This window comes from Buteo buteo, chromosome 15 (genome assembly GCF_964188355.1).
Source record: "Buteo buteo chromosome 15, bButBut1.hap1.1, whole genome shotgun sequence".
Lineage (NCBI taxonomy): Eukaryota > Metazoa > Chordata > Aves > Accipitriformes > Accipitridae > Buteo > Buteo buteo.
The window spans coordinates 9,749,032-9,769,423 of NC_134185.1; the positions used below are offsets into that span (position 1 = coordinate 9,749,032).

General features: G+C 39.2%; 1 protein-coding gene across 2 annotated transcripts in view; it reads right to left on the reverse strand.

Moving 5' to 3' along the window:
- The window catches only part of ME1 (malic enzyme 1), a 178,750-nt gene that overhangs the window by 19,276 nt on the left and 139,082 nt on the right, over positions 1-20,392 (reverse strand). For both annotated transcript variants that reach the window (XM_075046508.1, XM_075046509.1), the window contains exons 7-9: positions 20,074-20,183; positions 9,741-9,838; positions 7,855-7,968 (exon numbers count right to left, since the gene is read on the reverse strand). In XM_075046508.1, the coding sequence (XP_074902609.1) occupies positions 7,855-7,968; positions 9,741-9,838; positions 20,074-20,183 (322 nt within the window). The remainder of the gene's footprint in view (positions 1-7,854; positions 7,969-9,740; positions 9,839-20,073; positions 20,184-20,392) is intronic.

Sequence of the window (20,392 nt, forward strand, 5' to 3'; positions counted from 1 at the left end):
CTCCCTAATGGATGAGAATCATTGGTATTACATATTATTATTACAAATAGTAAAACACACTCACTTGGATACCAGCACCTTTTAATTCAAGGAGCAAAAGGCAGAAACAGGACTCGGTAGTTAATAGTTTTATGAAAAACTGCTTGTGTTTCGGATTTGAACTGAAAGTAGTTCTTAGTTTTAGGGAGGGTTCTTAAGTTTTTAGTTTTAGTGGCTGATCAACAGCAGAAGCAGCAAAGGAGGTACTGGGATCAGGCTTCAAGCAAATGTACATCACAGTTTCCACAGAAAGTTACTCATATCGTCATATTATAGAACCAAATGGAGGCTCAGATAACAAACAAAAATGACCCATCAATAAAACCCTGAGAAAATTCATAGAAAACAGCTGTAAAAACAGGACACCAGACTGCACAGCAGACATCCACGTGGGCTACTACAAAACAGGAGGCAAATCTTACAAATACCACCAATGTGAAGTCTAACGCCACGGCCCGTTTGAGCTGGTCCTGCCAGGGCTGCCCCGTGAGCCAGGGCTGAAGAGCAGAGCAGCTTTATGTTGGCGAGGCGCGAGAGGCAGGGCTGGAGGCTCTCCAAGATTTGCTCTTTCCATCAGCTGGGAGGCAGCCGAGAATAAGCCAGAGCACCCCGAGGACTGGCTGCACTGTCCCACATTAGAGGCGGCGCTGGCACTCGTCCCGTCTCACAACCAGGGAGGCACAAATCTATTTATATAAACGCTTGCCTCCATTTGACTGTGTCAACTGCGGCTTATTTAAACAAGAGCACAGAGATCAGTACGCAGACAAATTAATAAATACATCTGAGGTTCTTAGATACTGAAGACATGAGAACCACAAAAGACATGAGAACTGGAGACCAAAGAGCAAAGCAGTCCATTAGCAAGTAGAGCATTTCCAACTGCAAATGTTTTGGTTTTACTTGCATTTCTCCTCTGAGTTCCCTATTGCAGAGTTAAGAGCAAAACAAACAAAAAAAGCAGTTGTTAACAGCATCAAGGAAGGGGGGGGGGGGGGAAGGATGTGGTTTAGAGTCATGGGAGAAGGCGGTGGAACATCTGCCTGTTGGGAGATGATTTCTACGTGGCCTCTTATCTCTTTCATCACAAGTAAATCCATGGTCTAAAGGTGGTTGGTGAACCAACTGGAGGGCTCTAGGCAGGGACTGTAGACAGCGCTGGGAGCTGAGGGAACTCTCTGGGGAGTCCTCCAGAAGCACGAAAGGGAAGGGACCGTGCCAGGCCGCCCTCCCTCCCCAGAACCCCAGGAGAGCATTGGTCACGAGGAGTGGCAAAATGTAGAAGCAGAGGTGGAGGTATGGGTACGGACTCACTGGTCAGGGGTTACTGAAGCCCAAGGGCTTGCAGGCACTCCTGTGCTACCTTGTTTAGGAACCAAAAAGCAGAGATGTACAAGCCCTGCCAAATCCCCACACTGACGCCTTAATTACAAAGCGACCGTGCCTCCTGATCAAGCCCATCACCCAACACCTAAAGGTGAAGAGAGCAGATTAAAACCAGACGAGGCAACTTGGACGTGGCATTAATAAACAGTTTGCTGTCAACTGTGTGAAAAACCACAACATTTTGAGGAGATAATGTCAATGGCTGGCACTGAAATATACGATTTAGGTAAGAAATGTAATTCCGGTGTTGACTTTAAAACACATTGTCAGAAGATTAGGGCTGTTTATTTAAGTCCTGTTAAATGTATAAAATACCCTTTCCATGTAAATAAGCACACATGGTTAACAGGCAGGACAAAATTTATGAAGACAATTATTTCAAGAAGATAAGATCTGAGAAGCAGAGCAAGTCACGAACCCACAGAACAGAAACAAAACGGAGCAAAACAATCATTCATTTCAATAACAGAGCGTGAGCAAAAGAAATCATAAACCATCCAAACTAGGTCACCATCTCATCAGTACATCTAATGTACATGGTGTCAAAGAGGACACAGTTACACGCTAACAAATTTAACACCCAAACTTTTGGTGGTGTCTCTTTTAGAGAAAACAATGTGAGTATTCCTTGAGTGTGCCCCAGCAATCATCCTTTTGCCTTGTCCTCACTTGTTTTCATGTATTACTGACCAAGTATGAGTAATGCCACAAGTGTTCAAAGACAAATTAATGTGTTTCCTTTCTGCAAAACTTATTCTTCACATAGAACAAGACAAATGCAAGATGAAACTGCACAGATTAATTTCCCAGACATCAGAATAACTGACAAAGCAAACAAGGATTGCTTCGTTGGGACAGTGCACAAGTAAAATAAGGCAGAAACCACTTTAAGTGATTGTGGCTCCTTAGAGATACCCAAGACATTGCATCTTTGCTAAGACACAAATCAGTTTTTTGGCTCAAAAAGTCCTAGCCAGTTGCAGTCAGCCATAAATGAAATTATTAAGGACCAAAGTAAAGAGTCAGAATAATTGGCTGTTGATAAAAAGAAAGCTAGAAGAGGCAGACATAATATTAAGTAGTATATAAAAGTTAACTTTAAAACCATTATCAAATTAGTATCTAGAATAAAATCCAAACTTTTTTAAAAAGTCATTATTGCTAAAATATAAGAAAAATCAGTAACAATCAAACAGTCTGGATGGGATTCAGTTCAATATTGAGATACCTGACTGTGAGGTCTAAAGGCTCTTTCACATGTTATATGAGCTCTGCTGACTGTAATGGGAGCAATCACACCTTTATGGCACCAAAATTCTGCTATCAGTCCCAAATGTCCCCCTTTCTCTTCCATCATTCTCTAAGCTAAGATTGAACCATGTATGTATCCAGCTTTGACCAAACCATAAACTTTAATCAGGGTCATATCCACTGCCAGTTAATTGGTTGTAAGGATCTTTTCAAATAAGATTGCCAGGAATATTCAAATGGGGGAAGGAGGAGGGAAAATTAAAATATTTTAGAGGATTATCTATAGGATTACCTGGGTATCTCCATTCTAATTAATTAGGACCACAGAAATTGGTAAACTTTTGAGGTCTATTTCAGTTCTCCTCTTAGAAAGATCGATATTCTGAGGCCTTCAACTATCAGACCTCAACTGATGTTCTTGTGCTTGCCATTCAGTTTGGGCTTCACTCAGATGATCTGAAGTCTTACAGGGGATAAGATCACACATCTAATGGACATTTAAAATACAAATCACTCGATTAGACACAAGTATTACTGTGGTGAACTAGAAAGCGTAGAGTACAAAACTGTCAAAAGCAACATTGCTCCATGTTGACATACTCTTTAAAATCAAGGGTGACATTCATCCCCATGTGAGGGAACTTCATTTGTGCACTAGACATTATGTGGCATACAAAAATCTAATGCTGTCTTGCAAATTACAGATAAGCTTCACCACAAGAGAAACATGTTTGGCAGCCCAGGAACATTTCCATCAGTCTGTCCATCCTCAGCAGAGAGCGGGGGGTTCTACTGAGTCCCTTTAAAAATGCCTTATTATTTGTATCATTTTCCTAGGCAGTTCCAAGAACCATTTAAAAAAAAAAAAAAGAAGAAAGAAAAACGAAGAAAGAAAAACGAAGAAAGAAAAACGAAGAAAGAAAAACGAAGAAAGAAAAACGAAGAAAGAAAAACGAAGAAAGAAAAACGAAGAAAGAAAAACGAAGAAAGAAAAACGGAGAAAGAAAAACGGAGAAAGAAAAACGGAGAAAGAAAAACGGAGAAAGAAAAACGGAGAAAGAAAAACGGAGAAAGAAAAACGAAGAAAGAAAAACGAAGAAAGAAAAACGGAGAAAGAAAAACGGAGAAAGAAAAACGGAGAAAGAAAAACGAAGAAAGAAAAAAGAAGCATTTGCAGCACATTACTAAAATGCTCAGATAAATTCTTCCCTGTGAGGGTGGTGAGGCACTGGCACAGGTTGCCCAGAGAGGCTGTGGCTGCCCCATCCCTGGCAGTGTCCAAGGCCAGGTTGGATGGGGCTTGGAGCAACCTGGTCCAGTGGAAGGTGTCCCTGCCCATGGCAGGGGGGTTGGAACTGGATGATCTTTAAGGTCCCTTCCAACCCAAACCATTCTATGATTCTATGGTGAACCTCATGAAAATCCCAATACTGTTTATCACTTTCTGGCTCTTCTCAGCTACTTGACGCAAAAGAATTTACTGTGTTTGATGTTCGTGGGTGAAGATTTGGCCACTAATATAGCTAAGCATGACACTATGGCAGCTTTAAAGAAGACACAAAATGTGTTCACCACACATAACACATTTATGTATATTTGTGTGATTAACACAATGGGAATGCTGAGAATATGGGAAAGAAAAGGAATGTAGGAGACATTACCCATCAATGTGTTCATACAGGTAAATATCTATTCATCAATCAGAATGTGACAATGTGACAGAATTCAGAAATTCAGATTTAAAGATGAGTCCCAACCGTTTATGCATAATCTCCAAGTACACGAAAGTGCAAAAGCAACTTCAAAAGTGTGTTTTAATTAAATATTAAAACTTCCATCTGAATGCACTGGGATACTTAAGACAGGCATTTCAAGAGGAGTGATATCTGTTTCAAAAAGTCATGTAGTTCAAGTGGCAAAATTCCAATGATATTATGATCTGCAAACCTTCCTTATCTACCTTTGGAGAAAAAATAGTTTCGAAAGGTGAAAGCATACTGAACAAATTAAAAAGAAAAAAACCCAAACAACCCCAAACCAATATGAACATTATAAGGTCTCTAGAATGAAGTACAGAACAAAACTATAGACAGTATAACAAACATCACCAGTCTTCATCACCAGCTCTTTCACCACAACATAGCAGAAAACTTGGTCATCAAACTCGGTTTAATGAAAAAAGACAAGTCCCGGGGGGGCGGGGTGGGGAATATTAACAGGAAAATGAACACACAGCTGCATTTGAACTAAAATTAAAAAGCCACAAAGGAAAAATCAGCTACAAAAGCCTGATAAGTGACTTCGTGGCAGCTTTTGGGAGTGGGGGAAGAAGAAAAAGGTGGAAACTGTTTGCAGTCAGGTCAACAAAAGTTACAAGGTTATTTTTCTTTGGTTTGCACTGGCTGAAATACTACAGAAAGCAGATGAAAGGAGAAACAATGTTTAAATCTATAATCATGCATTGCAAATTAATGATCAAAGGACAGCATAGAATAAAAATGATATAAAAATTAGTTTAGTTGGGCAAAGTAATCGCTGAGTCTTCAGAGATTCTGTTATTTCTCATACTGCTAAAGCAACAGATCAGAATATATCTAGGACTGAAAAGGTCTCCCTGCTTCAAGTAAAACTCTTTTGATGAAGCAGTTTTTGGTGAGGCAAATTTTAAGGGACTTTCATTGAACAGGTTTCCATTGATACACCTCCTTAGTAGTAAGAAATAAAAGTCCATTTAGTTTATGCAAAAGTTAGTTAACTGGTGAGCTATGCTGTGGCTTGGCAAATCTCACCTTTGCAATAATGAAATGTTTCTATCAAAAGAGTCCCATTGCACAGTTTTCTCACAAATCTGCCTCATTCTACTTCTCTTATCTCATTTCTAAGAGTTTGGAAAGTCCTTCAAGTCTTGCAGCACTTTTCTGCAATCAGCTAAAGCCAAAATAGTTTCCTAAGCAGACCTAAAGTACAGCATTCTCTCTCAGGCCAGAAAAAGAAACCAGGAATAGCTTAATTATTTAATTATTTACTTGCTACACATATGACTTCCCAGCAGTTAAATCGCAAGCTTCAAGAGGCTTACGCTGTATTTTCTTGGGGGGAGGGGGGGATTTTTTTTTTTTTTTAGGGGGAACATTTAGCTGCAGAAGAAAGCCAAGAGAGGACTTGCATAGCCCTAGACCAAGGATGGGTTTCCTTATGCCCAGCTCAGGCCCTGCACTGAAGTATCTCCAGCTTCTAGGTCCAGCGGGCTCTGCACTCAAACACACCACAGCAGTAAGCACCCACCCATTCTCAAGCCCCCCCAGGACAGCCAGACAGGGAGACTGGTGCTGCCAGGTCTTCCAGGAACACCAGCAATGACCTGAAATGTGCACCATCGGTTCCCGCTGCTTACATCAACATCTGGCCACAAATTCAGCCCTAATCTAGCTCAGACAGCTGTTATGTCTGGCTATCATGAACAGTTCGCAAATATACTCCAGGCAGGACATGAAATTCAGTGGACTGCTTTTTGGACAAAACCCAAATTAAAGCCCCACCAAGAAGAATAAGCAGAGGAAAGGAACTTAGAGGCTGTGTGAGACGCTGATTGGTTTTGGCCCCACTTGAGAGTGCTGAAGCTAGAAGGTGGTGAGGAAAGAGTACAGTCACCGAGTCACTAAAAATTTAGAAACTGTGAAAGGAATTAGTCGCTGCGTACCAAGAGCAACAACCCAACTTCTCGGCTGACTAGCAAATTAGCAGCGAGAGGTGTAAAAGAAGCAGGAAGAGGAAAAGAGCAAGAGAGAAGAAAGGCTGGTTAACCACCTTGGCTGGACGGACAAGCAGCCAAGACCTGTTTTACTGCTTTAGGGCTGTGAAGTTCCTATACTTCTACCCCTGTCAGTTTGTTTCCTTAACACCACCAGGAGGTGATTTTAGTTCAATTGTATTATCTGATAATCCCAGTCTCTATGGTTGAGGAAATTGTGCAACACACCATTCTTCTTAGGCAACCTCTAGCTTTCAACAGCCACAGAAGACACACAGGCCTTCAGTCATCTGTGTTTGGACACAAAAGCACTTTAAGATTATTAGGTGAAAACCAAAAAGATTAAACACACTCATTAAAACAAATTAACAAACAAACACCAGAAAAAAAATCTGTGCCTTAGATAGTAGCAAACACTAGCATTCTTCTGTACCTGATCAGGCTGCTTTTGTGCTTTCTGGCAAGGCATGTCCAAGATGACCTTAATAATACTCTCCCATCTCAATGTCTATGATTCTACTACCTTCCCTTTAACAGTACGAGTGAAAGGTGCTGTGGTGCTGTTCAATAAACCAACACAGATACTGGCTGCAGAATGCATGCTCCTGATGCAAAGATATGTGAACTACAAAAGATCTTAAATGTTAGACAGCTAAAGAACACTGCTAACCAACACACAAGGTGAAAAAGCAAAGCCAACTGGCCTCTCGTCCATTTCTTTTAAGTAGCTCACAAACTATTAAATACATAACCACCTTTTAAAACATACCAGTTTCTTTATTCTGGCACATGGAATTCATATGTTTCTTTATTTTGGCACATGGAAGGAATGAGGTAAGGGTGACTGATGAAGTCTCTCAGCAGCTTCAAATTCTGACCAGTGTTGATAGCACTGCAGACTACAACATCTGCAACATGAGCTATATCACGGTGCATAGAAGCTATTTGATGCAATATAACTCAGTTCTTGCAGAAGGATGACATGCTTGCAATGCCAGGAAAATACTCTCTTCAAAAATATTTTTGTTCCTTTTAAAAAATCCTTAAATGCTGTTCTAATAATGTATCTATACATCTTTGTGCAAGATTATGCTAACAAATAATAGTCACATTAACATGGGAAATATTAAACCCAAAAGTTGAACATTTCTTTCCTTACATGGTTTTTAATGAACTGCTGAAAAATCCACTTAATTATGTGCTCATGCTTAACAGAAATAGAGCAGGAACTCTAAGCATAATCACGCCTCCTCCAAAGTAACATGGGAGTCTGTCATTCATTTCATACACTTTAGAAAAGAAAACCAGCTTGCTACATCAAGAGAGATAAATTGTTGTCATTACTTTCACAAAGATTATGTTCTTGCCTTTACCTACAGACTGCAAATAACTATCATGATATTAAAGGAATGAGAAAATTGTGTTACCTTTACTATTAATCCCTTTGAGTCAACCATCCATATCCTTTTGATAGCTGTATCTTTAGATACCCCTTCTTTTTCCATAGCCATAACAATGAGGTTTGCTATTCCCAGTGCAGCCTGAAGGAAGGAGAAGAAAAATAGTAGATGAAACTAGAAATGAAAGAAATCCCCTGCTCACTTGTTCCCTCTACCCACTAATTTAGGTAAGTTTCTTAATTTTCTTCAACAATAAAATTGAATCATTATTTTTTCATAAAGTAAACCCTAATGAACTGTTGCTACCATTTGGTAATTAGAAACCATAATGTAGATAAATAGTATAGATAAATTTGAAATCATATATATAAATCATAGTGTAGATAAATCTTAAGATGGCATTTACAGTGTAGACAGCATAATAAATGTTTAAACTCTAATGAAAAATGCTAAAACTAATATTTATTCCACATAATCATCTCAGAATACATTAAATATTTTTTCTTTTTTTAGATTTTAGTTTGTTCATTAGATTTTTTTTTTGTAATTTAAACCAAAGGAAACCACACTCTGCATGCCAGAGAGTAAAATTCAGTCCTAAAAGATTTTTTGCTCTTATCTTTTTTTAAAATGTCCATCAAGAAGGTAAGTCTCCTTTTACCTACTATTCATGTGTTTTGTAACTCTAGACTTGACTGTGCTACCAGTGAAAGCAGAGGCAAGAAAAATTCACGTATCAATATTTTGCTGAAACCTGTATCATTCTTACTGGATTTTATAATATTTCATCCAACAGATCAAATGTCATCCAGGTACAGATTGATAAACAGGCAACAAAATGAGCCAACAGACCACTCAGTGTTTCTGATTACCAACTCATACACATATTTCTGTGGTTGATTCTGTTTCTTGTTCTTTATTATTCAATTTCACTGAGAATCAAGTGAGATTACCCTTTTTTAGTTAAGAAAGAAGTAGTTATATTAGGAATGAGCTCCCATGGCAGGGATGATATCTACCATTACCTCTTTGCAGCAACAGGCACACTGACAATACTAACAAAAAAATAAATATTAGACCATGGATTCATCTGTCTGTTGAACATGGAGCAAAACCAGGGGAAGGAACTTCAGAGAGACAGACAGCCTTGATGTACAAAGGCACTGACATGCCAGACATGGATGCAACTCATTCTGAAAACTACAGACCTGATCTCAGTAGCAGCAAATACTGAATCAAATTAAAGATATCTGGACTACACAAAGCTGGATTAGTATATTGCACCTACAGGGGGGTTTGCTGACCATGAATAATATTTTTCAGAAGCCTGCATGCGGTTGTAGGCTTCATACAAGAGATGACAGCTAGCCACACTGTAGAGAAGTACAACCTTCACTTGAGTGTCACTTAGAAATTTATACTGAAAAATTTGTCTCAAAAAATAATATGCATTAAAATCTTCAGAAATGGATGGTCTTGACATGCAGAATACTGAAAAACTATATATAATAGCAGGAAAAATCAAGGGGGCATTGCGTCTCACTAAACACTGACTCTGGTAAACACATTTTATTTCATTTCTCTTTGGTGGCCTGATATATTTCCTCATCTTTTCAAAAAGTTTTGTTTGTTTATACTGAGAGCAGTTCAACAATTTACAGGTGAAGAGCTAAAACCTGAAGTTTTAAAAAGAGAATAGATCTCTGCAAAACTTCTTATGAAAAATACAAGGCTTGAGCAGATGATCAGAGATTTTTCTGTAAGTTTACATTTGAATTAAGAACCAACTTTCAGCAGGTGTTAGTGATCATTCTACCCATTTAATCTTCCTGTTAACCGGATACATGTAACTTGATCAAATATTAAGAAAAATCTTCATAGTACAATTTTTCCTGATGTATAAAAATACATACCTCTCCAGCTCCCTGGAACAACACTGTGTGATCTGATAACCTGTTCTTGGTGATACGCAGAGCTGCAAGAAGACCTGCAACAGCCACAGATGCAGTTCCTGGAATAAAAAAATGAATATATTTGGTTATTCTGGAAATAATTACAAAGCATTACATTTTCAATACTTCCACAGCATCTTTCAGCTAAAAGATAAAAGTACTTAGGGTAGTAACAAAAAGTTCAGTGGAATTGGAGTTTGCTCTACTGATTGATTGATTCTGCTGGGCATAATGGCTGGGGCATTCAAACTATTACAAAATATTCTGGTTATGACCTTTTTCAGAAGGAAAGGTGTGAGACCCCAGACAGAGGTATTTTGAAGGACTCCAGATACTGAAATTAAGATACTGGTCTCATTCTTCAAAAAGGTGTACTTCAAATACAGTAAAATTCAAGACTAAAATAAAACTTTATTTCTCATGAGGACGTTGTCAGAGTAGAAGAGCAAACCGTGAACATTTACAGAGAAGCTAAGCTAGCTGAAAGAGTAAGGCCAGCTTATTTAAGACACCGACTGTCTTACCGTGTCTGAAAGCCCTCAGGACTCCAGTCCATTGTGAAAGGGGTTCCAGCTTAATAGCATCTAAAACACTGGAAGTGCCTTTTAAATCTATCTTTGAGTTATGCCACACTGGGACAAAGGCTAACATTTAGTTTTATGATTTAGCCTGTGGAGGGCTTTCTTCTCAAAATCAGAACCACAAAGAATGAGATACCTGTCTGTCTTTGACTGGAAAGATTTTGGTCCTCATCATGAGAAACACCTATTAATAAAAAGTAGGGCAATAAAGGGATCTCAAGCAGGCATCTAACCCAAACCTGTTCACAATGGCAGGATCAACCATATCGCTGTGATTTCTGACAGATCTTTGTCTAACTTGTTCCTAACACCTCCTTTCACATACTCCTATGATCTCCTCAGCAAGCTATTCTAGTGCTTCAATATACTTCTTGTTGAAAATTTCAAATCTAAATGCTGCTGCTGCTTCTTCTTCTTCTTCTATTTTGGCCTATTGTCTTACCTACCACTGGAAAACCTGTTCTCTTCTCTTTGCAAAAAGACATGTATTATATTTCAAGACTAACGGTGTCCCAACCTGCTTTTCTTACATGGAACAATCCCAATTCTTCCACTCTTTCAGAAAGTTATGTTTTCTAAACCACTTAGCACTCATTTTTCTCCTCTGGACTTTATCCAGTTGTTTCTTATCTTTCTTTAATTGCAGCACCCAAATCTATACACAACACTGCAGCTGAATCGTTAGCCCTGCTGAGTGTAGCTGTCAGCTTCTGTTATGCTGAAGAAAGTTGTATTTAGTCACGGGGACCTGATATCTGGCTCTTCTGATCCAAAGACCAGTTACTCCTCCCCAACAAAGCCTGCTGGAGGGGGAAGGCCTTTCATGGATTACTGACTTCAGGTAACAAGCTTATATTTTTTACAAATGATCATGGTCACTGAAGCCCAGGCACAGGGTGGACCAAAGACAGTCAGATTCCTTATTCCTGCAAGGAACTTGGATCCATTAAATACTGGGAAAAAAACCTGAGAAAGTGCATCAGTTTTCAACAAGTTCACAGAACCCATAAAGACATCCTGTGGACAGGGATATGGTAGCGAGGTAGATGTTGCCAGCAGAAAGGTTGTGCTCAGTGTGTCTTTTTAGAGGAGATTCCAAAGAACCAATAGTGGACAGCGTTGATTTCAGCAGGACTGAAAAAGCTGTATCAGCCACTAGCAATTAGGTATTGGAAGTGGTAAAAAGGGTTTCAACAGTCTTTGAATATTTATGATGCCTACCTGATTCAGAGAGAGCTGAACCCCAGGGAGACTAACATGGGCCCTGAGATGTCCCCCTCTGTTCAGTTCTGGGAATAAGAACCAAATTCTTCCTTCTCCAGGCAGCAGCTCCCACTGACTGACCCAAAGATGAGGCCATAAATGATTTTGGAAGCTTGCAAGCAAGAACTTACAAGGAGGAGATCTGCTGGCTCCTGCAATTCTGTCCCTGATCACCACAGCCCTAACTGCAATTGTCTACAACCCACCTGGTTGCTTCTGAGGGGAGAATTCACATTGCTACTGATTTTTCCTTCAGAAAAATTGTGAAATAGGTATGAACAGCCCTCCAAAAGCACTTGGGCCAGAATCTGCACGTTGGACATTTGCCCTCAACATGCAGCTCCCCTGAAGCTTTCGCTATTCGCAAGTCTACTTTCTCATAAGAAAGGTGAGGTTTAAAGCTGAGATAGCAGTAATCTCTACATTACGCTCAAGGAGATGCTCAAAGCAGGTATTCATGTTGCAGGCACACAGACCATTAAGTTTCAAATACATGTAGCTAAGGAACTGAAAGAACAGAAGTAGTAAGAAGTCTGGTACTGGGTAAACCTCTCCTTAAAAGACATCATTTGGGTGTTAAAGCCTGAGTTTGAATCTGTGTATTACTTTTTCAAAAATAAAAGGTAACCCTTAGTAAAATTTAAGAACACATTTTAAAGTTAGAAGTTGCTTAGAAAGTCACTTTTTGAAGTAAATCCACCTGGACAGTTCAAAAACATGTGTCTTTAGAACTAAAAAGTTTGTTACGTGCTTTTGATTATGACTTTTCCCTTCAATCACAGAAACACAGAACACCTTGTTCTCAGCCCATTTAATGTTTAGGCCATACAAATTTGTCATTTTTATGACTTATTCTGAGAGCTGAGATCATTTACTCTCTTCTCCCTCATTTCTAAATAAAAAAAAAAATAAAAAAAAAAAAAAGGTTCCTCTGAAGCACGGCTTTGGGAACAACAACCGTCAGGCTGAGACACTTCCACCCCACAGTACCGAAGGGCTGGCTTGTTTCTTCCCCAGATGAAATTAAGTCTTCCTCTGCTGAGTGCCAAATTGGCAAAGACCAAAAACGGCAAAAGAGAGAAGTCAGACCGCGCTCTCAGTTTCCCTTGGTACTCTACCAAACAATCCTCGTAACTGGCAATAAAAAAATCCCATCCTCTCGTTGGATGCCAAATTCTTTCTTCTATTTTACATTACACAGCTGTGCTTGCAGGGGGGGAGAAGGAGGAAGCCTCCATAATGCAGTTTATTCCTAAGACCATCAATCTGGTCTCCTGAAAAGCAAAGCTCAGCTGGAGCACTGTAAGGTCCTGTTTCCAGCCCTTGAAGACAGAAGTTGTGGCCAGCACAGCACTCTGCCCTCATCAGAGGACTTCTCAGAAAGCCGGGGAAGCTGTTCTTCAAGCCACTTTCTGGTGACAGAGACAAAATGAAACACCATAAATTTACAACAAATGGCAATGCTGGGATCTTGCTTATCTTCATGGCTGATGTAGCGTTGCCAAGTTTGTTAGCCAGAAAAATGGACTATGACTAAGTATTACCAGTTGGGATACTTTTACAAACCCTATCACAATGCCACCTTCTGTTTTAAGGAAAAAGAAGAGAGATATGAAACATGAATAAAATACTGCATTGAATGTCAATGACATTTTGCATTGATTATTTACACGGGATGTGAGTTATCATTACCTGTGTGTTCATTATGAGGGTGATTCAGAACAAAGGTTATAATAGCAATATATAAAGGCTTAAATATTGCATTTTTCATGAATCACAATTTGCACTGAAGAATTGCTCTAAAACTAGTATTTTAAAAGTACTCCACATCAGTTTTATTCAGCCATTTGACTCTAAAAAGCATAATAACCCAGTTTATTAGATTACCGAGCCCACTATCACTGCTGCTGGCAGTGGCTGTCATCACTCCTCGTCAGCAGCTTCCCGTATTCCTTCCTATTGAAAGGGGGGCACCGTCAGCGTGAATAGCAGATCTGTTTAACCGGAACTGCTCTGACTAACGGCATGACCTTAAATTTCACCCTGAACACTGACTTGAGTTTTTTAAAAGAATCAAAATGCGATTCACATCCATCTGCCAGAGCCTAACCACTTCTCGTGGACATTACGAAGCAGAAGCAGAATTTCACTGCTTTTTCGACTGTCATCACTATAGGAAGGAGAGAAACGGCTTCGCCTCCCTCTCCCACAGAGCACAGGTTAAATCCTTTGTGTGCAGAATAAGATAGACATTGTTCATGGACATGATTTTGAAAACCGATTCTATTTCCCCCAAATTTCTAGAAGAATAACCACAGCGAGTTTAACAAAGGATATCTTTCTAAAGCAGTGTCAACTGCTGTGACAGCAAACACTTCGTTAACAGTTTTCTAGGAAGGCGAGTCATATCTTGTAAAAATATGGTAGATGTGAAATTTCAAAGTACACTATTCTTTATCAAGTCTTTGTTTTCTGTCCAAGGTTCTTTAGCCTTACTTGTTACTGTAAACTGTACGACTGAGCATGAATATGTTAAAGGAAATCCTAGAGACCATGGCCTTTTGGGGTTGGCACATTATAAATGCTTTGGAGCACAGAGTCTTCTTTCAGCAGATGCAACAATTAAAAAAAAAATGAGGGGAAAAAAGCCCCAAAACATGAGGAATGAGAAGTTAATTTTTATTGGATATAGTTTAATTTAAATTAGCAAGAAATGGTTTACAGTGCCGAAGCATTTGTCCATTATTTAAAGTTTCAAAAAATAAAACTTGTAATCAAGTATTAGTAGTTCCTTTGTCTTTTTCCCTACCTCATCTTAAAAAGCTAGCGAACAAGAAGAGGGGAGGAATTTCTGCAGTATATCCTAAAATCTGAGCTATTCATTCTGGACTAAAAGATTAGGAAGTGGTAAAAGTAAAATTCATATTTCTCAATACACAGCATAATAGAAATCACATGTTAACATGGCCAGTCTTCCAAATAACACCGTGCCAGGAAAAAACTCATCCCTCTCCTACACTTACTGGGAAAAAAGGTGAGAGTAAAGATCCTATCTCAAAGGTATAATCTCAATTGCTAGTGAGGCAAATGCTATGGCTGTGGGTAGTTCAAAGGACGCTCTTTTAGGAGATGGAGCTCCTCCTTCGTGCCATGATCTGGCTTTTCAAAGCTGTGTATGCCCACTGCCCCGCTCTGCAGCTGCAGCAGGCAGGCAGTGCAAAGAGGGGGAACGGCTCTAGTGAAGAAGAAATGGAGCCTTTTTAAAAGAGCAACCGTTTGGTATATCTGAAAAGGGATCCAGAGTCCCAGAAGCACAGGGTGGCTGAGGCTGGCAGGTCGTCTGGTGTGACCCCCCTGCTCAAGCAGGGCCACCTGGAGCCCGTTGCCCAGGAACATGGGGTGAATGGATTTCTTTTTTTAACCCATAATGAGCAAAAAATGAAACAGAAGAATACTTGCACATACACGTACTTGTATATGCACATACTTGTAGATACACATGGAAAAGTATACAAAAGCTACAGTGAGGGATTTACTTGAAAGCATACTGATTTCAACGTAAATTTACCACTGAGTAACAGAGAGGTCATATCCTGAATATACTGGAAGAAAAATATACTTCACATAACCCTACAGTATATGTCTTTATAGGATTTTTATTATTATTTTATTTTAAAAATCCCAATGTCTGTTCCACCTGGAAGCAAATGCCACTTCAGATTATGAAAGAGGTTTTCTAGTTTGCACATAATATCAGAATTTGAGATATATGATATCAACACATGAGCTATTACACATCATTCAACTTTGCATTTTTCAAATTCTTAGTCAGAGAATGAATTGGAAGCCCCAAGCCCATCACAGCCACAACAACAAACCCCAAACCTTCTTTACAATTTGATTTCAAGAACAGGAATTCCAGGTACCAAATGTATCATTTCCAATGTTAATGTTAAAAAGAATTAAGTCTTAAAAAGGAGAATGCTTGTGACAGAGAAATCCTGATTTCTGAGAACTGCACTGACTTAATGTTAAATTGGTCATAACATAACTTCCAGGTATAAGTTTCCTAATTATTTAAATGGCAGTCTGCTGAACATTTAGCATATATTTTAAATAGAACCACACATGTAAGATGGAATAATATTCTTAAATTATAGGTGCTCTACATTTTTTTTTAGGTCTGTTTCTTTTCATATAATTTTGATGCAATTAAACAGCACAGCTGTTAAAAACTAATGACATCTAAGGTCATGATGGATACCGAAGTTAATTCCAATCCAGTGCAATCTCTCCGTGTAAATATTTTTGTTGGCATAAAATACAGGCTCTGTGTCCATAATGGAGGAAAGCATTGCAAATGTGGGCACAGTGAAATGGTGCTATAACACTAGAATAAAAACAGTATTATGCTGCACAGAGAAACACTTATTTTATGTAGATTGGCTTATTCTGCAGAAGTTTGTCATTGCCAGTTGAGACAATTTTAAAGTACAGGGGTGGGGAAAAAATCAAAACAATTTAAATAATTGAAATAATTGACCTTTGTAGAGGCAGCAAGGCTAGAGAAATTTATGCTACTATTTCAAATTTATCACCGTCAGCAATGACTACAACCAGCTACCATGTGATAAGCGCTGGGAGACCCACATAAAACAAATGCATGGCTCCCAAGACTTGCAAACTTGCCTTAAGCCACTGACTGTGCTCAAGTAGCAAAAACTCTTTCAACAGACACACCAAAACCACGACGGGTGTGGAAAGGGAGTGCTACGGCACCCTGCTCTGCCCCAGCTGGGTTTGACAAGGGGCCCGAGCCAACCCCACTTGTGACGGGGATTTCAGACACTGCGATCCTGGACTTGTACCTAGGACGACTTTTTTAACCAATTTTAAGAGATTTGTTTGACATCCCCACAGCAAGGCAGGGAACAGGTTAGTTTCTCCAAGGGAATTTTCAACTTCCTTAACTGTGAATCCTCACCCTGCCTCTTTCCAGCAGTGATCAAATCAGAGATCCCCACCTTGATAAACACCTTTGTTTGGCAACACAAGACCCAATTCTTCTTCTGGCATCAGTCCATTCCCAGGCAGAGGTTGGAGAAAAAAAAAACAAAAAACAAAAAAAACCACTTCTCACATCTTAAAGAAAATTTCACCCTGTCCTTATGATTCACCCTTCCTAAATATATTGGAGAAGACCAAAGCTAGCAAGCTGATCTAATTCAGCTATTTCTAAATGTTGTGAAGCTTGACACTGCAATATTAATTAATATTTCTCCCCTATAGGAAATTATGATCAAAAATCCTCCAAATTTTGGAAAATGCTCTCTAATAGTTAGAGAAAACCACATAAAAGTATTTGTTTTGAACCTAAGGCTTTCACTGATTTTCATTTCTGAAAATCACATTCTATATGTTTCATAGAGGGGGAAAAAAAAAAAAAAAAAAAGGCAAGCTGATTTGTGGTCAGAATAAAACCAAACAAGAATCCAAGGAAAAAAGTGAATATTTTATCCCCATAGCAACATTATTGCTATTGTGGTTGTAAAAAAAATATTTTGAAAATATAAATATAAAGAAATTATCATAATTACGGAGGGAAAAAATTCACCACCCATCCAAAAACCAAGATGCTTTCTAGAATGATAAAATAAGAGCAATTTTATTATTCCAATACAGATTTATAGCAGTTGGTCAGAACCCTGTTTGCCCTTGTTCCCAACATCTTGAGTACAGAGAGGGGACGCAGAAAAAGTTACAAAGCTTTTTCCGAAGTAAAGGATGTGACCATGCTGTAGCAGGGGTGGAGACAAAACTGTTTCCAGAAATCCTTAAATATATCTATAGGTGACCCTTAATGGCCAATCTTCAGTGATTTAATAAGATCAGTGTTTTGGCAGACACTTTTTTCCAAATGTTCTGCAATGGCGTCAATTGGGGCATGCTGACACCCTGCAAATAGCTGCGAGCTAACAGAAGGCAACTGCATTTGTTCAAGTTACTACTTGCAAATGGGTATTCAGCTTGCCGTATTTTCTTTATCTTTTATAGCGTCTGGCAGGAGTCAGGATCGTATATTAGGTTTTTTAGATTTTAGGTACTTAAAGGTCCTCATTGCATCACTAAGATATATCGGAATCCTTTGTCTGGATATCCTATGGCAGCGAAAAAAGCCTCAAGTTCTTCCATGAAACACATTAAACGTTTCTTTCAGTCATTAAGGTAGCTTTGGCTTGACAAATATTTGGACTAGGAGAAACTATGTTTGAAATATCATGTAAGCACTGTCTTCAGAAGATGATGGCAAATCAGATGCAATGTTGTGTTTGTTTGCTTTTATTGGCCTGATGCTACTTGTCAGCTTTCCTGCTCTAGGGGTAGAAAATGCAACTTGCATACAGATAAGGCCACTCTTTCAAGTAACCTGGAAAAAATCATGCCATTTAGAAAGTGAAAATCTCTAAGGTTTGCTAAAGAAGTTAGCACCATCTATCCTCATTAAAGTCGTCAGGTGAAAGAACCTTAGGGTTTATAAAGCTGTAATAGAAAGAGGGAGAAAAGATCACTGGATCTATGTTTGGGCTGTTGTTATTCTACCGCCATAGTATAGGGCAAGATGACATCCTACAAAAAAAGATACTGAAGGTATTTATGGGGATATGATGACAAATGACAGAGATCAGAACAGACTAAATGCATCCGCTTTCACCTCTCGGAAGCTATACAAGCATTAAGGCTGAAGATCACCCAAAAGTCCCAGACATCACTTATGAAAATATTGAAAGACCCACAAACACAAATTAGATTGCAGAAACTGAATAAATTAGAAGACTGCACGTGGCTGCACTTCTAAGGAAGACCGATAGCTGCTACAGCAGTTCAGCCAAAAGCCCAATGGATACCTTCCAACAGTTTTCAATGTGAGGACACCTAATTCCAAGGTGCATGAGAGAGAATGCAGTGGTTTTAACATACATCTAGAGACACTAAAGACTTTCTCAGCTTAGTTTACCGATATTTAGTACACTTTTGCCAAAAAGCTTTCCTTCCATTTCTTTGAAACTACATTCTAGTTGAGTCTCTTTCTGATTTGGAGTGAGGACTTTTGTCCTGCAAGGAAAGAGAATTCCCTGTGGGAGCTGGGTCTCTAAACAACTAGGGACACTTCCAGATGCTGTTTGGTCTGCTGTAGTGGACTGTCGTAGCCATGGCTACACTCAGACCCTGCGGGGTAAGAAGCACCATGCTTCTTACAAAGGGAAATGACATTTTACAATTAGTTTATTTCCCATCTGGGAGTCTGTCCTCCATAATCCGTTTCAGATGCAGGAGTAAAGCTCAGCCAGGCTTGTAACAGAAACACAGTTCATGTGGCTAGCCAAATCCCTAACATCAGAAAGACAAGGGCTATTTGAATCCACTGCCATGCGTCGAGTCCCTGAAATAAGACTTAAGTCCCAAGAATGACTCAAGAATGACTTCTGGAAAACTCAAGCTCCTAATGCCTGGCTTAAAGTGTCACTGCAAACTGTAGAAATGAAGACAGTTAAACTCCCATTTTTGATCCTGTCACTGCTGAGGATCTCCACGCACCCACGGAAACATGAGGGGTAAGAGGCAGCTGGGTGCCCAGGACCCTCCTTGGGTACCTCTCTCCAGCAGTTCAGCTGACTTCAGTCTCCTCGCAACGATGGGAGGCAGCGCACTTAACTGCCCTAGAGACAGTTATTTTCCAGTGCTTTTTCCTGACAGGAAATAAGGCAACCCAAGCAGCAGGACCCGCCTCTTCAGCCCTGTTTGTCTGTCTTCTTGGGAGGGAAGGGACAAGATGTCCGTCTAGATTGAGCACTGGGGGAATCCCCCTTGCTGACATTTTCCATCCTGGATCTTTTCCTTTTGCCTGCTGCTACAAATGATTCAGATGGGAAAGCAGAATCAGGTGGATAATTTCCCTCTAAAATTGAATGCAGCCCTGAGACTGCAAGGAAAATTAGAAGGATATTTAACTGAGTTGTCAGTTTAAGAACTGAAATACAGTTTGAAATTTATCAAGCAACTCCGTTACATGGAGGAACAGTGGAGCAGTTGCCACTGCAGTGACAAAAAAACTGTCCAGGCTTGAGCTTTGACATTTGCCCAAAGATCTGAAGTTAATAATTTATATGGGAGAGCCATCCACACACTAAACTGTTAAAAAAAACCCTGAAGAGTGAACATCTAAATAAAGCATGAGGCATAAATGAGAGCAGAAAGGTTAAGAGCAGAGACAGCTCTCCAGAAACCCATGCTGAGGAAACCCCAGGCAAAATGTGACCTGTACTGAACATCTTCAAATATCACACGAAAGCTGATATACTTTTTTCCCTCTGGTACATCAATTAAGATTCATTTTTCTGGCTTGTGAGCATCACAAGAGTGAAGAGAAGAGAAGAGAAAGAGTCTGTTACCTTGAATGTCATCATTGAAAGTACAATACTTGTTACGGTACTTATGCAGGAGGCGGAATGCATTAGCATTAGCAAAATCCTCAAATTGAATGAGGCAGTTCATGCCATACCTAGAAAGACAAAAAATTGTGCATTACATTAAAAATAATACATAATTGTTTATTAAAAAGCTATTAACATTTGCAGTCAGATTTTTAATACAAGTATAATATGATTTATACATCTACTAATATTTCTGTTATATTCAGTATCTTTACATTCGTATATATTATCTAGAAGACATAATTAGACTACTAATATGCTTTACTCAGTTCTAAGT